The 20,362-nt window shown below is 45.1% G+C and overlaps 1 protein-coding gene across 2 annotated transcripts in view; it reads left to right on the forward strand.

Moving 5' to 3' along the window:
• LYN (LYN proto-oncogene, Src family tyrosine kinase) overlaps positions 1 to 19,573 on the forward strand; it is a 133,112-nt gene extending 113,539 nt beyond the window's left edge. For both annotated transcript variants that reach the window (XM_012774080.3, XM_012774081.3), the window contains exons 11-13: positions 7,921 to 8,074; positions 10,504 to 10,635; positions 18,115 to 19,573. In XM_012774080.3, coding sequence (XP_012629534.1) covers positions 7,921 to 8,074; positions 10,504 to 10,635; positions 18,115 to 18,317 — 489 coding nt within the window. In that variant the 3' untranslated portion in view covers positions 18,318 to 19,573. The remainder of the gene's footprint in view (positions 1 to 7,920; positions 8,075 to 10,503; positions 10,636 to 18,114) is intronic.
• Positions 19,574 to 20,362: the final 789 nt, after the last annotated feature.

The following is a 20,362-nucleotide window of genomic DNA, read 5'->3' on the forward strand; positions in this document are numbered from 1 at the left end:
CATGCATGATACTGTCAACGGAAAAAAGCCAAACTGTAAAATAATTTTTTTTTTTTTTTTTTTTGAGACAGAGTCTCACTTTTTGTTGCCCAGGCTAGAGTGAGTGCCGTGGCGTCAGCCTAGCTCACAGCAACCTCAAACTCCTGGGCTCAAGCGATCCTCCTGCCTCAGCCTCCCGAGTAGCTGGGACTACAGGCATGCACCACCATGCCCGGCTAATTTTTTGTATATATACTTTTAGTTGGTCAATTAATTTCTTTCTATTTTTTTAGTAGAGACGGGGTCTCGCTCAGGCTGGTTTCGAACTCCCGACCTTGAGCAATCCGCCCGCCTCGGCCTCCCAGAGTGCTAGGATTACAGGCGTGAGCCACCGCGCCCGGCCTGTAAAATAATTTTAAAGAGATTTATTATGAGCCAAATTTGAGGACCATGACCCAGAGCCACTGCCAAGAGGCCTTGGGCAAGTGGACTTGATGTGACTGGGTTACAGTTTGGTTTTTATACATTTCAGGGAGACAGGGTAAAGTCATAAATCACTATGTGGGAGGCATACATTGATTTGGCCCAAAAAAGTGGGACATCTTGAAGGGGGAGGGGCTTACAGGTTATAAGTGGGTTTAAAGATTCATTGGATTGTAAGTAGTTAAAGACATGAAGCTTTGTCTAAAGGCTTGGAATGTTTTAACATAGGAGCTGTTATCAGAGATAAGCCACTGACATAGATTTGTTTTGTAAGCAGGTTTGTCTTGCATACCCTTAGGCCTGTTAATGGGTTACAGAGGATGTCCCCAAGATGGGAGGGGGCATGATGAGGTCTGTCTGACTTCCTTCCTCCTGGCAGGCAGTTTAGTTTTAGGATATTCCTTTGGCCACGAGGTGGTCCATTTAGTCAGCCGGTGGGAGGGTGAGCCTTAAAATTTTATTTTAGTTTACAATACAGAGGGACGGGCACGGGGGTCCTGACGCTGTGTGTCCCTTGCCTCTGAGCCACGTCACACACAGGACCCTGTCTGCATGTTGCAGGAAAACAGCAGCTCAAGCCCTGTGTTCTGAGTTGTTGATGGGCTAGGGATTCCGCCAAGGCGTTTGAAGCGCCTTCATCACCTGCCCCTTCCCTGTCCCGGCCTCCAGGTGAGGCCTCCTCCTCCTCCTCCTCCTAGGCCTGCGAGTCTCACAGCTGCGGCTCTGAAGCTCAGCCGCCTCGGGGCTTCCTCCCCAAGCACTATGAAGACAACAGTCCATGTGTGAGGTTGTTCACAGGCAATACGTTGAGACCAAGATTTTGTTCCGTTCTATATAGAACTTTAAATCCTAAAACAGCTTTAAGTTTACAAGCGTATGATCTGGTGCCACGCTTCTCAAACTTTAGTGTGCTAGTTGAGGGCCACGCTTTGTGTCCCAAGGGCTGGAGTGGTATCAGCCTGGGCTGCACCTCAGGATCACCAGGGGATGCCCACCCCTATAGGGTCAAGTTCAATTGGTGGGAGGCGGGGGTCAAGGGGAGGGGTGGCGGGTAGGCTACATAGTGATATTGGCTACATAGTGATAAGTTTTCCCTGTGATTTTAACACACAGTGAGAGTAAAGAAACACTGGCTTAAGGCCAGGCACAAAGCAGCTCATACCTGTAATGCCAGCACTTTTGAAGGTCAAGTTGGGAGGATCTCATGAGTCCGGGAGTTCAAGTCTGCAGTGAGCTATGATGACAACACTGCACTCTAGTCCAGCAATATAGCAAGACCCTGTCTGCAAAAGAAAGAAAATATTGGCTTAAGGGTTAAAATTTAACTGTAAAATGCATAGAAGGAAAGTTAAATTCACCTCCAAACCAATGCACTCACCGGTGGCATGACTCTGGGAAAGTAATTTCCTTGTGGCCCCAGAAAAGTTCCAAAGGGAATGACAGCTGTGGCTATTTGGATGAAAGCACAATTCCCTTAGTTTTAGCCTGGTGTTTTCCTTCTGTTAAGGTGTTAACCTCATCCCGGCCAACATGATGTCAGCCTCCATCTTATTTTCCTCTTTTGAGTCATAGGACAAAGTTGCTTTTAAAGCGTCTTTGTTCCATTTAACACTTTCTAGACCATGTGTCTTAGTTTGTGCTTCTATAACAAAATATAACAGTCTGGGTAATTTATAAAGAAAAGATTTATTTCTCACAGTTCTGGAGTCTGGGAAGTCAAGAGCAAGGCACCAGTAGATTCAGTGTCTGGTGAGGGCCTTCTTGCTTTGTCTTCACATGGAAGAAGATGAAGGGCGGAATCTGGTATGAAGCCTCTTTATAAGGGCCTTAACCCCATTCGTGAGGGAAAGGCCACACCTCTCAATACAATTGCATTGGAGATTAAATTTCCACTCGAATTTGAGGGGACACATTCAGACCATAGCACTGCCTTCCCAGTGGGGGCAAGATTGTCCCAAGGGAGTGAAAATTGATCCTTGAGGGGGTGAGGAAACCTTAGATATTATTACAATAGTTTGTGGCCATCAAAAGTTCATACCTACCTAACACAATCTTCTTTTCTTTGTATTTAATTTCACCTGTTAAGGATACATTAACTTTAAATTTTAAATGTAATTCAATTAGTCTGTATAGGGGAGTAATAATTTATTTATTTATTTATTTTTTTGAGACAGAGTCTCACTCTGTTGCCTGGGCTAGAGTGCTGTGACGTCAGCCTAGCTCACAGCAACCTCAAACTCCTCGGCTCAAGCGATCCTCCTGCCTCAGCCTCCCGAGTAGCTGGGACTACAGCCGCATGCCACCATGCCCCGCTAATTTTTTCTATTTTTAGTAGAGACGGGATCTCGTTCTTGCTCAGGCTGGTCCTCAAATGATCCTCTTGCTCTGGCCTCCCAGAGTGCTAGGATTATAGGCGTGAGCCACCGCACAATGGCTGTGATAATTCTTTCTAAAAAGGTTGAGGAACACTGTTCTGGATAGAGACCACCCAAACAAAGCTTTGCATGTACTTCCTGAGGGGGTGTCCTGAACTTGGCCCAGGGAGAGACTACAGTTCCCTTTTTGAGGGGTAGTTTTGGCCTAACAACAATGAATTCTGGGAGGAAACCTCAAGAGTATTTTTCTGTCTTCTCAGTAAAGAAGTATTCTCTTGGTAAAAATTTTGGGTTCCAGAAGCATCTAGTTATCTAACTAGTCACCTGTCCACACTGAGCTCTCTTGCAGATGTGACATTAAGATCGTGGAGTTGGGAACCTGGGCTTCAAGGTCAGACGTACCTGGTAGAAATCCAGGCACTCTCTTCACTCTGTGGCTTTCAGCAGGTTCTTAAATTTTCTAAGTTTCATTTGCATCTGTACCATTGAAGTGAAACCTACCCGGTAGATTTGCTATTAGGATGAAACATGAATTGAGTGTGAGGGATGTAACACAGTGTCTGGCATTGTAGTTAGTGTTCAATTCGTGGTGGGGGAAATGGTGGTGGTGAATATCTAGCTTCTATTTACCCACCTATCTATCATCATCATCTTAGTAAAATAACTTAGGGTGCAAAACAACAAAACAATCTTCTGAGTCAGATTCTTTTCTTACCAGACTGGACAATTTTATGTATTGATAACTCTCACAGAAGTCAGCCTTTCCAAGCTGCTGGAGCAATAGGAAGTGGGAGTCCCCAGGGACAGCTGGCCTGGGTTTGATGTGTTTATGTGACAGCTCTGTCTGCAGTGCTGACCTCCAGGGGCTGTGGGGCAGGAAGAAGGTAGTCCATGAAGGAAAATCTCACCCTAGATTCAATTAGCCAAAGAAGTGTCTGATTTCTCCCTGCTGTTGCAAAATAAAGCCAGATTGACTTTAGCCAAAGTAAATATACCACCCCTCCCCCAAAAGCATTAAAGTTAAAAAAAAAAAGAACAATACATATAGACCAGAGAAAACTAGAGAATGAACTAATTTTATAAGAAGAGAATTGTGGTATTTATGACCTCAAAAGCAAGTCACATCTGAGAGCTTTTATTTTGCTCCCATATACATTGTTTATTCAACATGGCTAATGCTGTTGTTCCAAATCTTGTCTTGGCAAATACTAATTATTATTATTTGGAACCTGAGTTCCTTAAAGCATGCTGGCACAGAAAAGAAAGCCAAAATAAACTAGGCTTGTTGCAAGGCTGTTATTATTTCAGAGAATCATTTTTAAAAATGCATTCAGATTTGTGTAAATGCAGAGCTTGGGTAAGTGTGATAAAAGCCTTACTAACAAGTTCCCAGGATGCTTTTCATAATGAGCCAGTCATCAAAATCCATGACCGAGAATGAGAGACAGACGTGTCCTTGCTGCCCGTGTGGGGCCCCGTGCACGCCGCAGCACCCACCTGTGCGGCCAGTCGGCAGCTTGGGAGAGGGTCTAGCACGGGCCGCTGGCTGCCACTGTCAACTGCAGTTTCAGGCGTGTTGGGATTGCAGCCAGCTTCAGCTTTTCCAGTTCCTGGCCCAGTCTGTATGTGATTATTGGAACGTTCGCTGAATATCCAAGAACTAAGAATTTTAAAAGGCTGAACCACTGTCGAGTGTCGTGAGGAGGCTGGGACAGTGTGGTTCCTGCAACCAACTCCGGTCCGTTTGAACCAGGCACTGTTGCTCTCTCTCTAAAAGCCCAGCCGTCGGCTCTACTTTGTTGCACTGACACATGCTCGGCCTGATCATCACTCTTCGCTTTCCCCAGTTTTACTGGCTCTTTCTAATAGGTCTTGAGGAACTTGAATTACCACAGACAAAGGGAAACAGAGGCATGGCTCCTGGCGCCCAGTCTCCGCCACAGTAGCCACACTGCGTCGTCACCGTTTCAGCAGTGCCCATTCTAGAATGCGCTACCTGCGAACGTTCTGCCACGCCGCTGTCTCTGGGCTGCAGGGTCTCCCTAGGCAAAGTCACTCCCACAGAGATGCTCCACCCTCACCGGGGCTCTCCCCGCTGCCCACCGTGGTGACTTGCTACAGGGGCTGTTTCGAGTATTTCCCAGAGCCGGGTCAGGCTCGTGCATCTCCTGCGTGCCCAGAGCTTGTGGGAGTTGGGGAAAGGCGGGCACAGCGTCAGTGCTGTCCAGTCATGCCCCGGCCTTTTCCCGCGGTCACAGCCCGGTTTGCCCTGTATTCAGTGCTGGGGCACAGGAATGCGCGTTGCTACACCTGCCCTGGGCGCACATTGCCCAGTGATCACAGACGGGTACCGGGTGAGGAGCGGGGAGCCCCGGGACACGCTCGGGCAGGAGCCGGGCCCAGGCACGGCTCCTCCGAGAAGAGGCATCTCGCTGAGACCCGCAGACTGAGTATGTCTGCAACAGGCAGCGAGCACGCCTCCCCATCGGAGGCAGGAGGTTGGAGGCCAGGAGGCCGGAAGAGGGGCCCGAGCTAGGGCAGCGTCTCTTGTTTCCCCTCAGAAGTGAAAAACTGGGCTGACTAGACTTGGAGGCTGATGTGGAACACACCGACTATTTTACAAAAGATTTCTTTAACCACAAAAATCTCATCTGCCAAATTCTTGCAGCACTGTGCTAACAACAATTAATAGTATTCCGGTCATATTAAAACCCCAGCACAGTTTCCAGAGAATTTGCTTTGGCTCTGAGCAGAGGTTTGCTGACAAGTTTCCAACAAATACAAGAGAGATTAGAAAAGGTATGAGGTGTGGCTTTGGCCCAGAAGGTGTTTGTTGTCTGTTGGCCTGATAACACTGAATACGTTAAACAGCATAAAAATAACGACAAAGCTGTGATCAGCAGCTGCAAATGGTTTTTGTAAAAATCGACCATCCTGGCCGGCATGGTGGCTCACACCTGTAATCCTAGCACTCTGGGAGGCCAAGGTGGGCGGATAGCTCGAAACCAGCCTGAGCAAGAGTGAGACTCCGTCTCTACTATAAACAGAAAGAAATTAATTGGCCAACTAATATATATATACAAAAAATTAGCCGGGCATGGTGGCGCGTGCCTGTCGTCCCAGCTACTCAGGAGGATTGCTTGAGCCCAGGAGTTTGAGGTTGCTGTGAGCTAGGCTGATGCCATGGCACTCATTCTAGCCTGGGCAACAGAGCGAGACTCTGTCTCAAAAGAAAAAATCAACCGTCCACTGCTAGCAGTGTTCAGTGAGGACTGGTGGGCAGAAGGTGAGCTAAGGACTGCAGAAGGGAGGGATGGGAGGGCCAGTACCGAGCTAGGCCTTTGCTGACACTGGCACGGCATCCTACTGCGTGATCATCAGGGGTGCTGTTGTGGCACCCGGGGAAGTCAGTCCCTCCGAGCTGAGCCACCTGGAATCCACGGTAGAAGCTGGCAGAATACATTTCATTTATTCTTGTGTGAAATAGTCCTAATTAGAGTTTTCTCTCTAACTTCTTACCAGATATAGCTACTTTGTTTTCTTATTTTCCTTCTTTCTCTCCATCTTGTTTCTTCCTGCCTTCTCTCCCCATCCCTCTCTACCCTCTCCCCTTTCCCTCCTTCTCTCCCCCCCTTCCTTCTCTTTCTTTGTTCCTTCCTTTTTAAAATTTCCTTTCTTCCTTCCATCTTTCTTTCTTTTCTTCCCTCTCTTTCTCTTTCTTTTTCTTCCTCTCTTTAACTTTACAATTTGGTGATGTCTTCCTTAAAAACCAGATTTTTCCAGCCTGGACAACATAGCAAGACCCTGTCTTTATAAAAATATTTAAAAATTAACCAGGCATGGTGCTTCACGCCTGTAGTCTCAGCTACTTTGGAGGCCTAGGCGGGAGGATTACTTGAGGTCAGGAGTTCAAGACCAGCCTGAGCAAGAGCAAGACCCCATCTCTACTAAAATAGAAAAAGTAGCCAAGCATGGTGGCGCTTGCCTGTAGTCCCAGCTAGTCAAGAGGCTGAGGCGGGAGGATCGTCGAGCCCAAGAGTTGGAGGCTGTGGTGAGTTGTTTTTACCACCGCCTCCAGCCTGGGGGACAGAGCAAGACCTAATTTTGGACCCATGTCATGTTTTCTGTTAAGCAATGAATAGTAGCTTTACCTCTCCTGTGTTATTGTTTTGTTTAAATCTTTGATTCTTTCCTGCCGTCATGCTTTGTTGTCAGAGCTGAGTCTTTCTGATCATCCTGAAGGGACTGTGTGAGAGAACTTGGAGAACCAGTTCCGTGGGCTGTTGATTAACCTGACAGAGAGGATGCTGCTGACCACAGACACAGCCTGTTCTTGACACCGCAGTAGTTTATTTGTAGTAGCATGTCGCTTTCTGCAGCTCTGTTGTCTTAGTTGGTTTGGGCTCTTATAACAAAATACCCTAGACTGAGTGGCCTAAACAACAGACATTTATTTCTCGTGGTTCTGGGAGGTAGAAGTCAAAGATCAAGGTGCCAGCAAATTTGGGGTGTTGTGAGGGCCTGTTTCCTGGCTCCTAGCCCACCGTCATCTCACTGCATCCTCACGTAGTGGCAGGCAGCTCTCTGGGGTCTCTTTCATAAGGAAGGGCATGGATCACGCTCGTGAGGGCTGCACCCTGGGGACTAACCCCTCCCAAAGGCCCCCCCTCCTGATGCCATCACCTTGGCAGCTGGGATCTCAACATCTGAATTTTGGGAAGACACAGACACTAAATCCATGGCATCTGTTTTCTTATTTGAAAAACTGAAATAATGACATCTGTATATCTGCATGTGAGAATGTAGTGGAGTCTTAAAAAAGATTCTTCATACATTAGAAAATATTGAGACATGTTGCTATTTAAAAAAAAAAAAGGATTATGACTATTGGAGATTGGGAGGTGGCAGTTATTTTAGAAAGGGCCCCGGTGATGATTGTCATTACCCACTGTCTTTAAAACCTGAATGATCAGAATAATATACATGAAAAGATCTCGGGAACTCATAAGGGTTTTGGTTTTCCTTGATGGCCCTCTACGATCGCCTACTGCAAATATGAACAGAGAGCCTGTTTGTGTTTCAGATCGCAGAGGGAATGGCATACATTGAGCGTAAGAACTACATTCACAGGGACCTGCGAGCAGCTAACGTGCTGGTCTCTGAGTCACTTATGTGCAAAATTGCGGATTTTGGCCTTGCCAGAGTGATTGAAGATAACGAGTACACAGCAAGGGAAGGTACGTTCTAATAACAGTCGTTAGGTATCTTCTTATGGTTTCATTTTATTTCGTTTTTGTCTGTTTTTAACAAAACAATTATAGTGGTCATCATTAAAAAAAAAAAAACACTTATTTGCTACAACGTGGTACAACGTCCAAGATATCCCTTAATTATTTCTAAAATGTACTCTCTTTATTAACTCCACAGGATACATCTATGAGGTTTACAAATGCTATCATTTGTATTTCAATTAGACAAAGCAAAACAAAAATAGATTTTGCAAGATCAAGGTTCGTTGTTTATATCAGTAAAGTTTTCACTCAAACAGTGAAGTATACTTCCCTTAAATATAGAGAAAATATTTGTGACGTTAATTCTGTGATCTTTATTCTGGCCTTTTAATTACAAATTGAAACATGGACATTATCACACATACAAAACTAACTGTAATGCTACAAAAATACACTCCTTTATTTTCCCACATTCTGTATTATTTATGTGAACAAAAAATGCACAGAGGCATAAATGCCTGAGCCGTGGCGCACTGTCTGGAGGCCAAGCACAGTCAAGACTCCGGCGGCCTTTCCCGCGGTAGGGTCACCCGTGGTGCTTACGACCTGAGGATTCCCATGACAATCGAGTGAATATTTTTGCCATGCTCACTCTCTTCTGAAAGAACCAAGCACTTTCTTGACATTCCTAAGCATGGTTAAACAAGGATTGTTTTTCTTTTAATGATAAGTTTGTTATTTCTGGAAGATGTGCGGAGGTGGTAAGCAGAATGCAAGCGTCATTTTGATCTGAGCACCTCTGGCCTCCATCACGACTAGAGTGGCTCTCCTCCTGCCTCAAGCCCGTGTTCCCCTCATCCTTTCCCTTGATGATTATCCTCAGCAAAAAGGCAGGCAAAGGAGAATAGTTTGAGGAAAAGAAGCTCAAAAAAATTAGCTAAAATGTATTGAGCATTTACAGTGTATATAAATGGGGTTTCCACACATTATCTCATTTATCTTTATAACAACCCTACATGATAGGCATCAATGTTATCATTATTATTTCCACCTTACAGGTGAGAAAACTGAGAGGTTCTATAGCTTTTCAAGGTCCCACAATAAGTGGTAGAGCTGAGATTCAAACTCAGGAGATCTAGCCTCATAGTATATGAGTTAGAATTGATTCTGCTGGTTTTTATTAAATTTGACCAGCCTAGAGTCTCACAAAAATAATGCACACAGAGAGCATGGCTTAATGCAGACCGCACAGTTCTGGATCAGACAGTACACCCGCTCCTGGCTTGTCTCAGGAAGACAGTAATGACACTTACCTTCATCAGTAAGTGCCATTCACTGGGACCTTCACTGCCAGGCTTCACTGCTATTTACACTGTGCCAGGCTCACGGATCAACCCACTTAATCCTCACAGCAAGCTGGGGAGGTTCGATTGTCTCCCCATTTTACACATGGAAGCACCAGAACAGCACAAAGACAGTGAGAGACTTGCCAGGATCGCTCCCAAGCAGGAAACGGCAGAGCCAGGATTCAAACCCGGGCTGTGTGGTGCCAGCGTGGCCGGGCTCCCGACCACGGCTGCCTGCCTGCCCCGCACGCTGCTCTGGGTGGGTGGGGGTCGATGCAGGAGCGTGTGATCACATTGCCAGGCACACAGTGGCCACCCCACGGGGCTGTCTGCATCCTCACTGTTCTTATCTGCATTTGCAATCTTGGTTGGGCACCACAAAAAATTCTCAAGCAAAGACACAGTAAGGGCAAATGTGTGTTTTAAAATGTGGTTGGTGGAAGCCTCCATCCTTTACTGGGTGCCTGAGCCCCTGCTTTCCTCAAGGGGCCCCTGCACAGTCCCTGCGCCAAGCCTGCCTGTCCCTGGGCCCTTGGTGTCACCAGCTCTTCATGAGAAAAGCAGTTTCATCACTAGCTCATGTCAGGCAGAGCGTCATTCCACCTCATCCTGAAAGTGGGATGTGTTTTGTCCTATCAGATGAAAGAATGGGACAGGCTTAAAGACATTTACCCATAAAAGTACACTGATCCAAAATGTTTACATTCCCTGTAAACATAATATGGTTCATTAGAGAAAATTTGAACACTTTCGACATGGTGTAGAGGGGCAAATGCACATACTAAAAGTGAATTCCTTCACATTCTGTGTCATTTTTGTATGTCAAAGTTGTCTAGTTATAATATACCCAGGAGTGTGCTCAGGAAACTTCCTTCTAGAGAAGAATATGCAAAAGGGAAACAGGAGGGAAGCAAAGTTTTTTAGTATGGTATTTCGCACCATCTCCATTTTGTACTATATGTATGCGTTACCTACTCAAAGTAAATGTTTTAAACCAAAAATCAAAAGAGGAAGGTATAAGGGTCATACATCCATGACTTGATGCGTAAGTTTAGACTCCCAAGTAAAAGCCTGTGTCTTCTTCTGTAGGTGCTAAGTTCCCTATTAAGTGGACAGCTCCAGAAGCCATCAACTTTGGATGTTTCACTATTAAGTCTGATGTGTGGTCCTTTGGAATTCTCCTCTATGAAATCGTCACCTATGGGAAAATTCCCTACCCAGGTATTGTTTACTTACATGTTGACATTCAAGTGGGATACATAAGAAAAAAGACACTACCAAAAAAACCCTCTAACCAGAAGCGAAGAATAAGCACTTGGTACCGGAATTTTATTTTCACTGTATTTAGTGGAAATTGTTCTAAAATATGCTTTGACACTTCCCTGCCTTCTTATTTTATTAAGTGCATATTCCTTTTTTCCACTAATTAATTCCACCGCTTACTTAATGCCTAGAACTTGCCCGGCCCAGTAGGTGCTGAGGTTGGGCTGGAGCAGCCCGGTACCCTCCAAGGCACCTCAGGCAAGGAAACACACAGAGAGACAAGGGTTCCAAAGCTTTTAGTTCTGAAACAGCTTTTGCAATGAGTGCTCTGGAGTCTCCACCTCTTTGGGAAATGATCACCTGTATTTATCAGTGAAAGGTTCTCCGCTCTCTAACATGCTGGCGTCAGTGAGGATGTGGTTCAGTGTTTCCAGATTCCTGACACTAGAAGCCAAGAAGCCAGATTCTGCCCATCCCTCCCCTTTCCTAGGGTCTGTGCTAGTGTGGTTAAGACGAGGGATTTCCCCCAAAGTCTTCACATTCTCGTTAATGTTTGACTCTTAACAAAATTTATGGATAAAGTAGATTTAAAATTAAATTTTTGGTCTTCAGTCCAATGCTCTGCCCCTGAGCTACACCCCCACCCTAAAACCAAACTTTTAACGTTTAAACCCTTCCTTTATTCAAAACATACCTGAGTGTGCCAGGCACTCTGGAGGCACTGCGCACGCGGTGGTCTCTGTCCCTGCCCTCCAGAGCGCACACCCTAGCAGGGAGAGGCTGGTGGCCATCAGTGGGTGACCAGGCGGCGGGCGTGCAGTGGAGCCGCATGCGTGGTTAGGGATTGGCCTGCGCTCACAGAAGGGGTAGGGGGACAGCTTGTTACATCCAGTGGCCCCAGCAACAGCAGCGACTCAGAGATGTGAGGGAGGGATCTTGGGGCCCCCTGGGGATAACTGTCCCTACAGGGGAGCAGCCAGTGCAGGGGCCTGGCCAATGGGAGCGGAGGCCAGCGTGGTTTGCGCCTCTATGAGACTTTGTGGAATGAATGAATCAATGACCCCCTAAGCCATCATTACTCTCTAGTAGTCTCCATGCTATGGACTGGAAAGCAAGAGGCCATCGAGTTGGGGCTCGGGGAGAGCCTTAGTGGCCATATGAGAGTGTCCGTCCTACTCTGCTGGGATGGAATCAGGGAAGGCACAGCCACGTTGCCACGTGCTCCGACCACTCCCGCTGCTGTGCGGGGATGAGCCACTGAGAAGCCGGGGCAGGGGCCAGCTGGGAGCTGACAAACTTCCGGGGGTGCCCGCACGGTGGGCAGCTGTGCCAGGGAATCCCTCTCGTGCCAGTGTTAAATATTCCAGCTGACCCCGGCCCTAGATGCCGAAGTTACTGCTGCAAAATAGGAAAGGTATTTCCAATCGGCCCAGACGTCTCAGGAGGTATATGTCTGTATCTGTGTCTGTGCCTACATCTGCTTCTGGAATCTGTCTGTGAGAGAGAAAGCTTATATATTCAGATTATACATGTGATCTGACACCTGATAAAATAAACTTCTAACCTCATAAATCATGTGTACTGCTGTGGCGTGCTACTTGTGATTTGTAACCACAGCCCCAGAGGCCCAGAGAAGGCGACTGGGCCCCTCGCTGGTGGCACGGCTGCTCTGAGCCTCACTTCCCTGTGCCACCCAGGAGCTCGCCCTCACCACTGTGCCCAACGCCCAGGAGGTGGAAATATTTGATATTTGGGGTGAAAAATCATAAAAAATATATAAACAAACCAGTAGAAAAATGGTGAGAATCACACATACACATATATGTATACATATAATATACATGTATGTGTATATATGGTAGAAGCAACCAGAAACCATTGACTGGTCTGTCCTTCGATGGCTTGTCCCTTGTAAGAATTGACCTCTGGGCTTTCCGGATTGATGGGTTTTCTAGTCACAAGAGTTGTATGTTACAAGAGCCTCTAGCATCAGGAATTATGAGCAGAATCAAGCAATCCTGTTTACTTGAACATCAGAGGGTGTGATCCACAGAAAGCGTAGAGATTGGTGAACGTTGCCAAAGGATGCCGTTTTCCACCACAGATACAAAACTGCTCATGGAAGGGACGCCATCAATAATTGAATTATCTGAGAATACTTTACCCGGTAAAGTGCTGGATAGGTTTTTCTTTTTTTTAAAGCACTTTAAAGCCATATGCCTACCTCTGCAAAATAAAAAAGGGAATAAAATAAAGGAGAAATACAAAAAAGAAATAAGAAAGCTATATATAAAGTGAACATGTATTTTTAGAGAAAAAAAGTGCTAAGAGGGATAATATACCAAATGTTATTGTCCTTGAGTAAAGAGATGATAGGTTATATTAATTTTAGGCTATATAACAGGTTACATTAATTTTCTTCTTGATACATATCTGGTTTGTAATTTTTTACAATGATATTTTTATTAAATATTCTTATCCAAGTAACATATGCACATTAGAAAGTCATGTAGTACTAAAAAACTTCTAATGAAAAATTGCCACATGGGTCCTACTGGGCCACTGAGGCTCCTCAGAGAAATCTCCTTGCGGGAATTTTGGTTATTTATTTTAGTACTTGCTGCTCATAGTTCTCAATATTATACTTTTATCTCTTGAATAAAGTTTTTTTTTCCATTATACTCATTTTTTTTTTTTTTGAAAAAGAGTCTCGCTTTGTTGCCCAGGCTAGAGTGAGTGCCGTGGCGTCAGCCTAGCTCACAGCAACCTCAAACTCCTGGCTCAAGCAATCCTCCTGCCTCAGCCTCCCGAGTAGCTGGGACTACAGGCATGCGCCACCATGCCCGGCTAATTTTTTCTATATATATTAGTTGGCCAATTAATTTCTTTCTATTTATAGTAGAGACGGGGTCTCGCTCTTGCTCAGGCTGGTTTTGAACTCCTGACCTCAAGCAATCCGCCCGCCTCGGCCTCCCAGAGTGCTAGGATTACAGGCGTGAGCCACCGCGCCCGGCCCAGTTTACTCATTCTTAAGTAAGAATATGGTGACATGGTTTTAAATTCAAGCAACACAAAGAGGTGTGAGGTGAAAGGCAGCCCTCTCTGTCCTTGGCCATACAGTTCCTGCCCCACATCGACCACTGTGATCAGTTTCTACCCCAGAGACCTCCTGCACTTGAAATCAGACGGTTTTGTCCTTTTGCGTCTGGCTTATTTCACTCAGCACAATGTCCCCAAGGCCCATCCTGGTGTGGCCTGTGTCAGAGTGTCTCACTTCCTTGCCTTCAGTCTTTCTCCTCACCCCGGTCTTCCGCCCACACGCGCCCCATCTCCACTGGGCCTGGTGTGCCGAGCACAGTGCGTCTCTGCTCAGTTCTCCAGCATTAGCCGTGGCACTACTGGGCGGGCCCTGGGTGCCACCCTCTCTGGGGCCACTGGCCTCACCCTCCCTCTCAGTGTGCCAGCCTCCCAGCAAGAGCCATCGCACCTGCTGTCCCTCTGGGGGCACTGTGGTTACACTTCTGTCTCAGAAGCGGCTCAGACCACTTCTGCCTCTGGCTGCCAGAGGCCCTTAGTTTCATCAGAGACGGGATTTAAGTTTCTATTTCTTGTTCTCTTTTTTTGTTACAGTAAAAAAAAAAAAATAGGCTGGGCTTGGTGGCCCTGTAATTCCAGCACTCTGGGAGGCCGAGGCGGGCAGATCAATTGAGCTCAGGACTTTGAGACCAGTCTGAGCAAGAGCGAGACCCTGTCTCTACTAAAAAAATAGAAAGAAATTAGCTAGACAACTATATATATATATAGCTGAGCATGGTGGTGCATGCCTGTAGTCCTAGCTACTCAGGAGGCTGAGGCAGGAGGATCACCTGAGCCCAGGAGTTTGAGGTTGCTATGAACTAGGCTGACGCCCAGGCACTCAAGCCCGGGCAACAGAGTGAGACTCTGTCTCAAAAAAAAATAAATGGGGGAGAGGAGGCACAGATCTTTACTTCATTATCTTAAAACCAAACCTGTGATTATATTTCTCTGTGAATTTTTTGAAGAAAAAGGAGGGGTTTCTGTTTTGCTTTGCTCCTATAAAAAGAAAGGAGGTTTGAAAATGATAAAACTTTCTGAAGCATCATGTCTTTTCTGGCTGTTCCTTACCAGATATATCTGGCATCCTTATGCCAGGTATGAATCAGAATCAAGAAATTTGTGCTACTGCAAACGCTCACTTCGGTCACAAGCAAAAATAAAAGTGATCTGCCCTTTTGGAAGGAGTCTGATGGGGCGGGAGGCCGTGGTCCCAGGGTAGCTGGTTCCTCCTCCCTCACACACTCCACACAGAGCCCTGTGTCACTGGAGACAGTCATGGCTTGTGGAACAGCTCCACCCTGAACCACTGTTCCTTTCCTCATCTCTGCTCTCCCGTGTTTTTCTCCTTCCTGTGTTTCTTGACCAACTTTTAGTCTCTGCTGATCCCTGCCTACTCCAAATGCCATTTCCTGCTCCCTCCCTCTGTGAGTGCATTGTCCCCACTGAGCTGTGTGCCCCTTGAGGACAATGCTCTGTGCCCCTTGAGGACAATGCTCTGTCTTAAGCATTGCATCTCTCGAGCTTAGTGCCAGTTCACTAGTACTGAGCACTCAAGAGCTTGTTGCAAGGAGGGAGGATGGACTATGAAATCACTCGCGTAATAAGGATGGGTGCTTTCTTTCTTTAACCTAGCAACAAGCCAACCACCAACTATCAAGTGTAATCTTAAGGTCTGGTCGAAGTCTCTCTCTCCTCTCTTTCTTTCTTCCATAAAACTTGGCATTTAGCTTATTTTGCTTATTGGCTCACTTGTACATAAAAGATAGACTTCAGCTTCCCTTCTTCCAACTCCTCTTAGCAAGTCAAATTCCCCAGGCAGGATGGAGCATGCCTTGCCTTTATCAGCATTGTTGAGAGAGTTCTTCAGTATTAGGAGAATGTACAGGAACAAGGAAGGAAAAAGCTGCAGTGGAGCCTGTCACCTTAGAAAGGCTTATCTTCTGTGGACACATTCTGACTTTTTATGCAACTTGAGGGTTCTCCAGGAAGGAATTGAAACAGATATTCCTGACCAAGTTTGCAGGTCCAGTTGCTATTTATATCATCCTGGATGTTGGTCCTCCTACCAGAACCCAACTTCACCCAAGGCCCATGCAGAAATAAACACAGATATTTCTTTTGGACTTTATCCAAGTGAGCTTGGCTAGTTACAAGAGCCAGAACAATGCTGAAGTGACATAATTTTATGGAGACTAAAACCCCAAATAAAGAAGAGGATACAAGTCTGCCTTTGGCTTTGAGCAATGACAATCAAGTGAAGTCTCCAGTTAGAAAATTCCGATTACACAAATATTTGAAGATGGTGTTTCAGAAGTAGATTTGAGAAAAATCAATTCACCAGGTAAACAACTCCCAATAGATCTGAACAATTAAGAAGTTTGCTTGGATCCATTTCAAAAACAAGGGCTCTTCCAAGACAGAAATGATCATGTCTTCTTTTAGGGGCTTAAATTTAGGAAGGGTCACTGTGTCCTTACACAAGGAAAGGTTAGTTAAAGGCAGAGGGTCTCAAAGTTCTCTGATCATAAGCCCTTGTGAGAAGCACACAGAAACCCACTCCATATATGAAACAAAAGTTTCATAAAACCACACTGACCTTTACTATATGCAATGTTTTTATCTTTTCTATTTTATTCTATTATAATTAATTTTTTTAAATGCTGGTAGTGTTCCAAAAAAATTAATTTGTTGATCCCATGTGAGTGGTGACCCAAAATTTGAAAAACAGGGATTCGAGAAAACATAAAAAAGGTTCTGTTTCAAATCTAGTAAAAACCATTTCCCCTAAAGCTACTACCTGTCAATTAGAATCATTCCAGTGACTATTGATAGTGAAGGCTATAGTTATAGAAAGGAAATAACTATGGAAAGGAGATTGGTTGTGATGAGTGGAGTGCCTCTCATTTGCCAGATACTGTATATATTCTGCATAAAAACATTCTGCACAAAACACAGTCTTCTCTAGAGACGCTCACATCCCTACAGGGTAGGGTATCCACAAAACAAGCAAAACACATGGATGTGGATAGGTGCCGCTACATGAGCACATTTCTCTATCCCATTTTAATAACGGACGAAAATGTTATTACTGAAATGATCTTTTTCCCTTAAAGCCATTTTCAGGATCAAAGAATGACAGTTCATCTTCTGAACTACCCTGAGACATCTGACCACATCAAAGCCATCCTCTAGTACCTGTCCTCTTGCAGGCACATAGGAATAAAAAGCACTTAGTGCCCTCACTGGAGGCTGAGAACATGCAAATTCCAGAGTCAGTGTGAGCTTTGACTCTGGTCAGGCACTGATTTAATGGATATGTGAACTAGCTCCACTTCCTGTGAATTAATATCTTGCTCTTAGAAGACACTGGATCTGACAAGATACATAGCACAAACTACAGACAGGAGTCCTTCAGATGAGCTAAACCATCATTATTTTCCAAATTAATCCCTGAGCTTTTAATTAGTTGGCAAGCATATAATCACTTGGTCTGGCTGATTTAAGGATGCTGACTTTAAGTAAATATGTTAATACAATGAAAAGCCAATTTAAAAAAATGTATCAGTATGAGATAATGTGTGTTAAAATGATTTTTTAATATACTACAAGTAGAAGATGTAAAAATTCTACCCTATGAAATTAATTGAGATTGTTAGAATTGGGTTGCAGTGGTTAATTTGAAAGGCCAGATAAGCCAATATCCTTTTGTGATTAAAGAGAACTTGCTTTGGCTTCAACTTAACCACGTTTGCCTGCTTTTGCTTTGGCAGTCTGAATGCCGTCTTGATCCCCTCCATACTAAAACTTATTTATTGAGTTGCTTACAGAAATCTCCTTAGCCTCTGTATTAGTTTGTAGGGCTGCCATAACAAATACCCCAGACTGGGTGGTTTAAACGTCAGAAATTTATTTTCTTATTGTTCTGGAGGATGGAAATCCAAGGTTGGGGTGTCAGCAGGTTTAGTTTCTTCCAAGGCCTTTCTCTGTGGCTTGTAGATGGTGTCTTCTCACTGTGTCTTCTCACTGTGTCTTCACATGTTCTTCCCTCTGTATCTGTCTGTGTCCTCATCTTCTTTTCTAAAAGGACAAGAGTCATAATGGAGCGGGGCCCACCCTAATGACCTTGTTTGAATGTAATTACCTTTTACGGGCCTCGTCTCCCATTACAGTCCGGTTCTGAGGTACTGAGGGTTAGGAATTCAGTGAATTTGAGGGGACACAGTTCAGCTCATGACAGCCTCAGTAAAGCTCTCTTCGATCGTGGTTGCAGGGTATGAGTAGGAAAAAGACCACTGCAGCGCTCCTCGATCCTCCATCAGGTTTCTAAATGGCAGGGATTTGTTTTGTTTTTTGCTCCAGGGAGAACTAATGCCGACGTGATGACCGCCCTGTCCCAGGGCTACAGGATGCCCCGTGTGGAGAACTGCCCAGATGAGCTCTATGACATTATGAAAATGTGCTGGAAAGAAAAGGCAGAAGAGAGGCCAACGTTTGATTACTTACAGAGCGTCCTGGATGACTTCTACACCGCCACGGAAGGACAGTACCAGCAGCAACCTTAGAGCACAGAGGAACCTGTGTGCTAGGCCCAGGGTGGCTGCCTCACTCAGAGAGGAAAAGTAACGATGGCGGGTTGCACTGATTATCTCCTGTGCAGGGATGATCTGCCACGCCTACCCTGAATGTAGAGGCTAAATTACTCAGGAAGAACACCCTGTAAATGAGAAAGTATTCTGTTCTCTTAGACTGATGCCCGGCGAGCCACAGCTTGGACTGATCCTCAGCTGTAATCTCGCTTTGCTTGACCAATTCTGAATACAGCCTCCTGAGAGGAAAGCACCTATTCTCTCCAAAAATGCACCTAACTGGCCCTAAATTTGCAATTGGACGTGTGACTTAAAGATTCAGAGACCACTGCAATGAATCCCCAGTAGAAGCAGAACTAAACCCATTTATAAAACTAAAATAACCATAGCATGTCACCTCTTTGTATTTTCTCTATGCTTTGGCTTACTTGTTAAAAACAATTACTAATCCAACCTATCAGATTTTGCAGGTGAAGTCAGCAGCTTAAAAATGTATTTCTCAGAGTTCAGTGGCTTATTTTTTCCCCACCCCAACCCCTCCCCACCCAACCTGAGACTGTCAAACATTGCCTTCCGTGGCCACCGCTCAGACCACTTGGCGTGCAGCAGCGCACGGCATCTCTCTCCTCCAGCGGGGCGTCACCCGCGAGCACGCACAGCTGCGCTGCGTGCAGCCTGGACCTCGGGGCTCGCCCAGACCTCCCGGGAGCAGAGCCCAGAAACTGCTCTACCTTAAGAAGTAATATTTTTAACAGTCCAGCTCTTCCATTTCCACAATTTCCTATATACAGACTTTTTTGACAATGTAGTTTGGAAGAAGAGTAAGATTCTAATCTCTGCAGAACCTTATAGGGCCTTTTAAAACATAAGAATTTCCTTTGTTGCTTCAAAAGATTTGAACATTATTTTCAGGATCAAATATTAATTTTAGTTGTACTTTAGAGAGATAAAATGCCATATTTGGGGCTATTTTTGTGATTCAGCAATCTTTTCTAAATCGTGCAAGATGTGTGAGACTATTTATACTCAAGGATATGAAGGAAAGTGAGTGACTACAGAGGCCCTAATGAGCCACAATGGCAGGAAACTCAACAGGTTTTGTTTACTAAATTTTTCTACTGTAAGCTTTGAATGGAAACTGCTATATCACATTATGTTTCACTTATGCTGTTGTGTATATACCTAATATTTCTATTTTTTGATTTTATTTTAATACACCTGGCCCAATAACATTTCAAGCTTTTTACTTGTGTTTATATTCTTAACTGTTTTCAGTGTAAAAGTGATTACCAAACTGGGAGGGAATGAGAGGTGTTTCCACAGAACTACACGTTTAAACGTGTGCAAGTTCTACCTCCATGCTTTGATCATTTCAGATTGGAGAACTGAGGCGTTGGTGGCCTGGACTCCTGGATGACCCTTTGTGGGGACCAAGCAGGATTTGTTTTCCAAAAGGTTTAGCAGCGCCATGAAAATTTCATTTGGTATGTTTTGTTTAGGCTCCAGGTGATTAGGGAAAGGGATAAAATATTCCAATTTTCTCTACATTCTTACTACTTTTCCTATGTGATATTTTTAAATGTTCTTTCTAAAATATTCTAAAATTCTTGATTCACAAGTGCCATAATCACAAAGATGGAATGTAATGTCTGCACAACTGGCCACTTGATTCACAGCGGAAAGTTTTCTACATACACCTCCATGCTCACATTTTATATCAGAACCATGCATATTATCCAGTATGTCCCCTGAAGAGGACGCGTGAAGAATCCCTAAGGCAAAACGAAGGGTCTAGAAAGTGTATCTTCACCTTGTCTTGCTTCTTCCCCTTCTGCTTCCTTTCGCTGTTCTCCATTTGACTTCCCCGCCCAGGGAAGCACGTGCTCCTCCCCTGCTCGGGCTCCTTGGTCGGCACGTGCTGAAGCCACATGTTCGCTCCTCGGCCTGTGAGCACAGGCTCTGACCTTGGCCCTGGGATTCCTGCTCCCCATGACTGACGGGCATAACGAGGGGCCCAGCAG

The sequence above is a fragment of the Microcebus murinus genome, chromosome 7 (assembly GCF_040939455.1).
Source record: "Microcebus murinus isolate Inina chromosome 7, M.murinus_Inina_mat1.0, whole genome shotgun sequence".
In the NCBI taxonomy this organism is placed as follows: Eukaryota; Metazoa; Chordata; class Mammalia; order Primates; family Cheirogaleidae; genus Microcebus; species Microcebus murinus.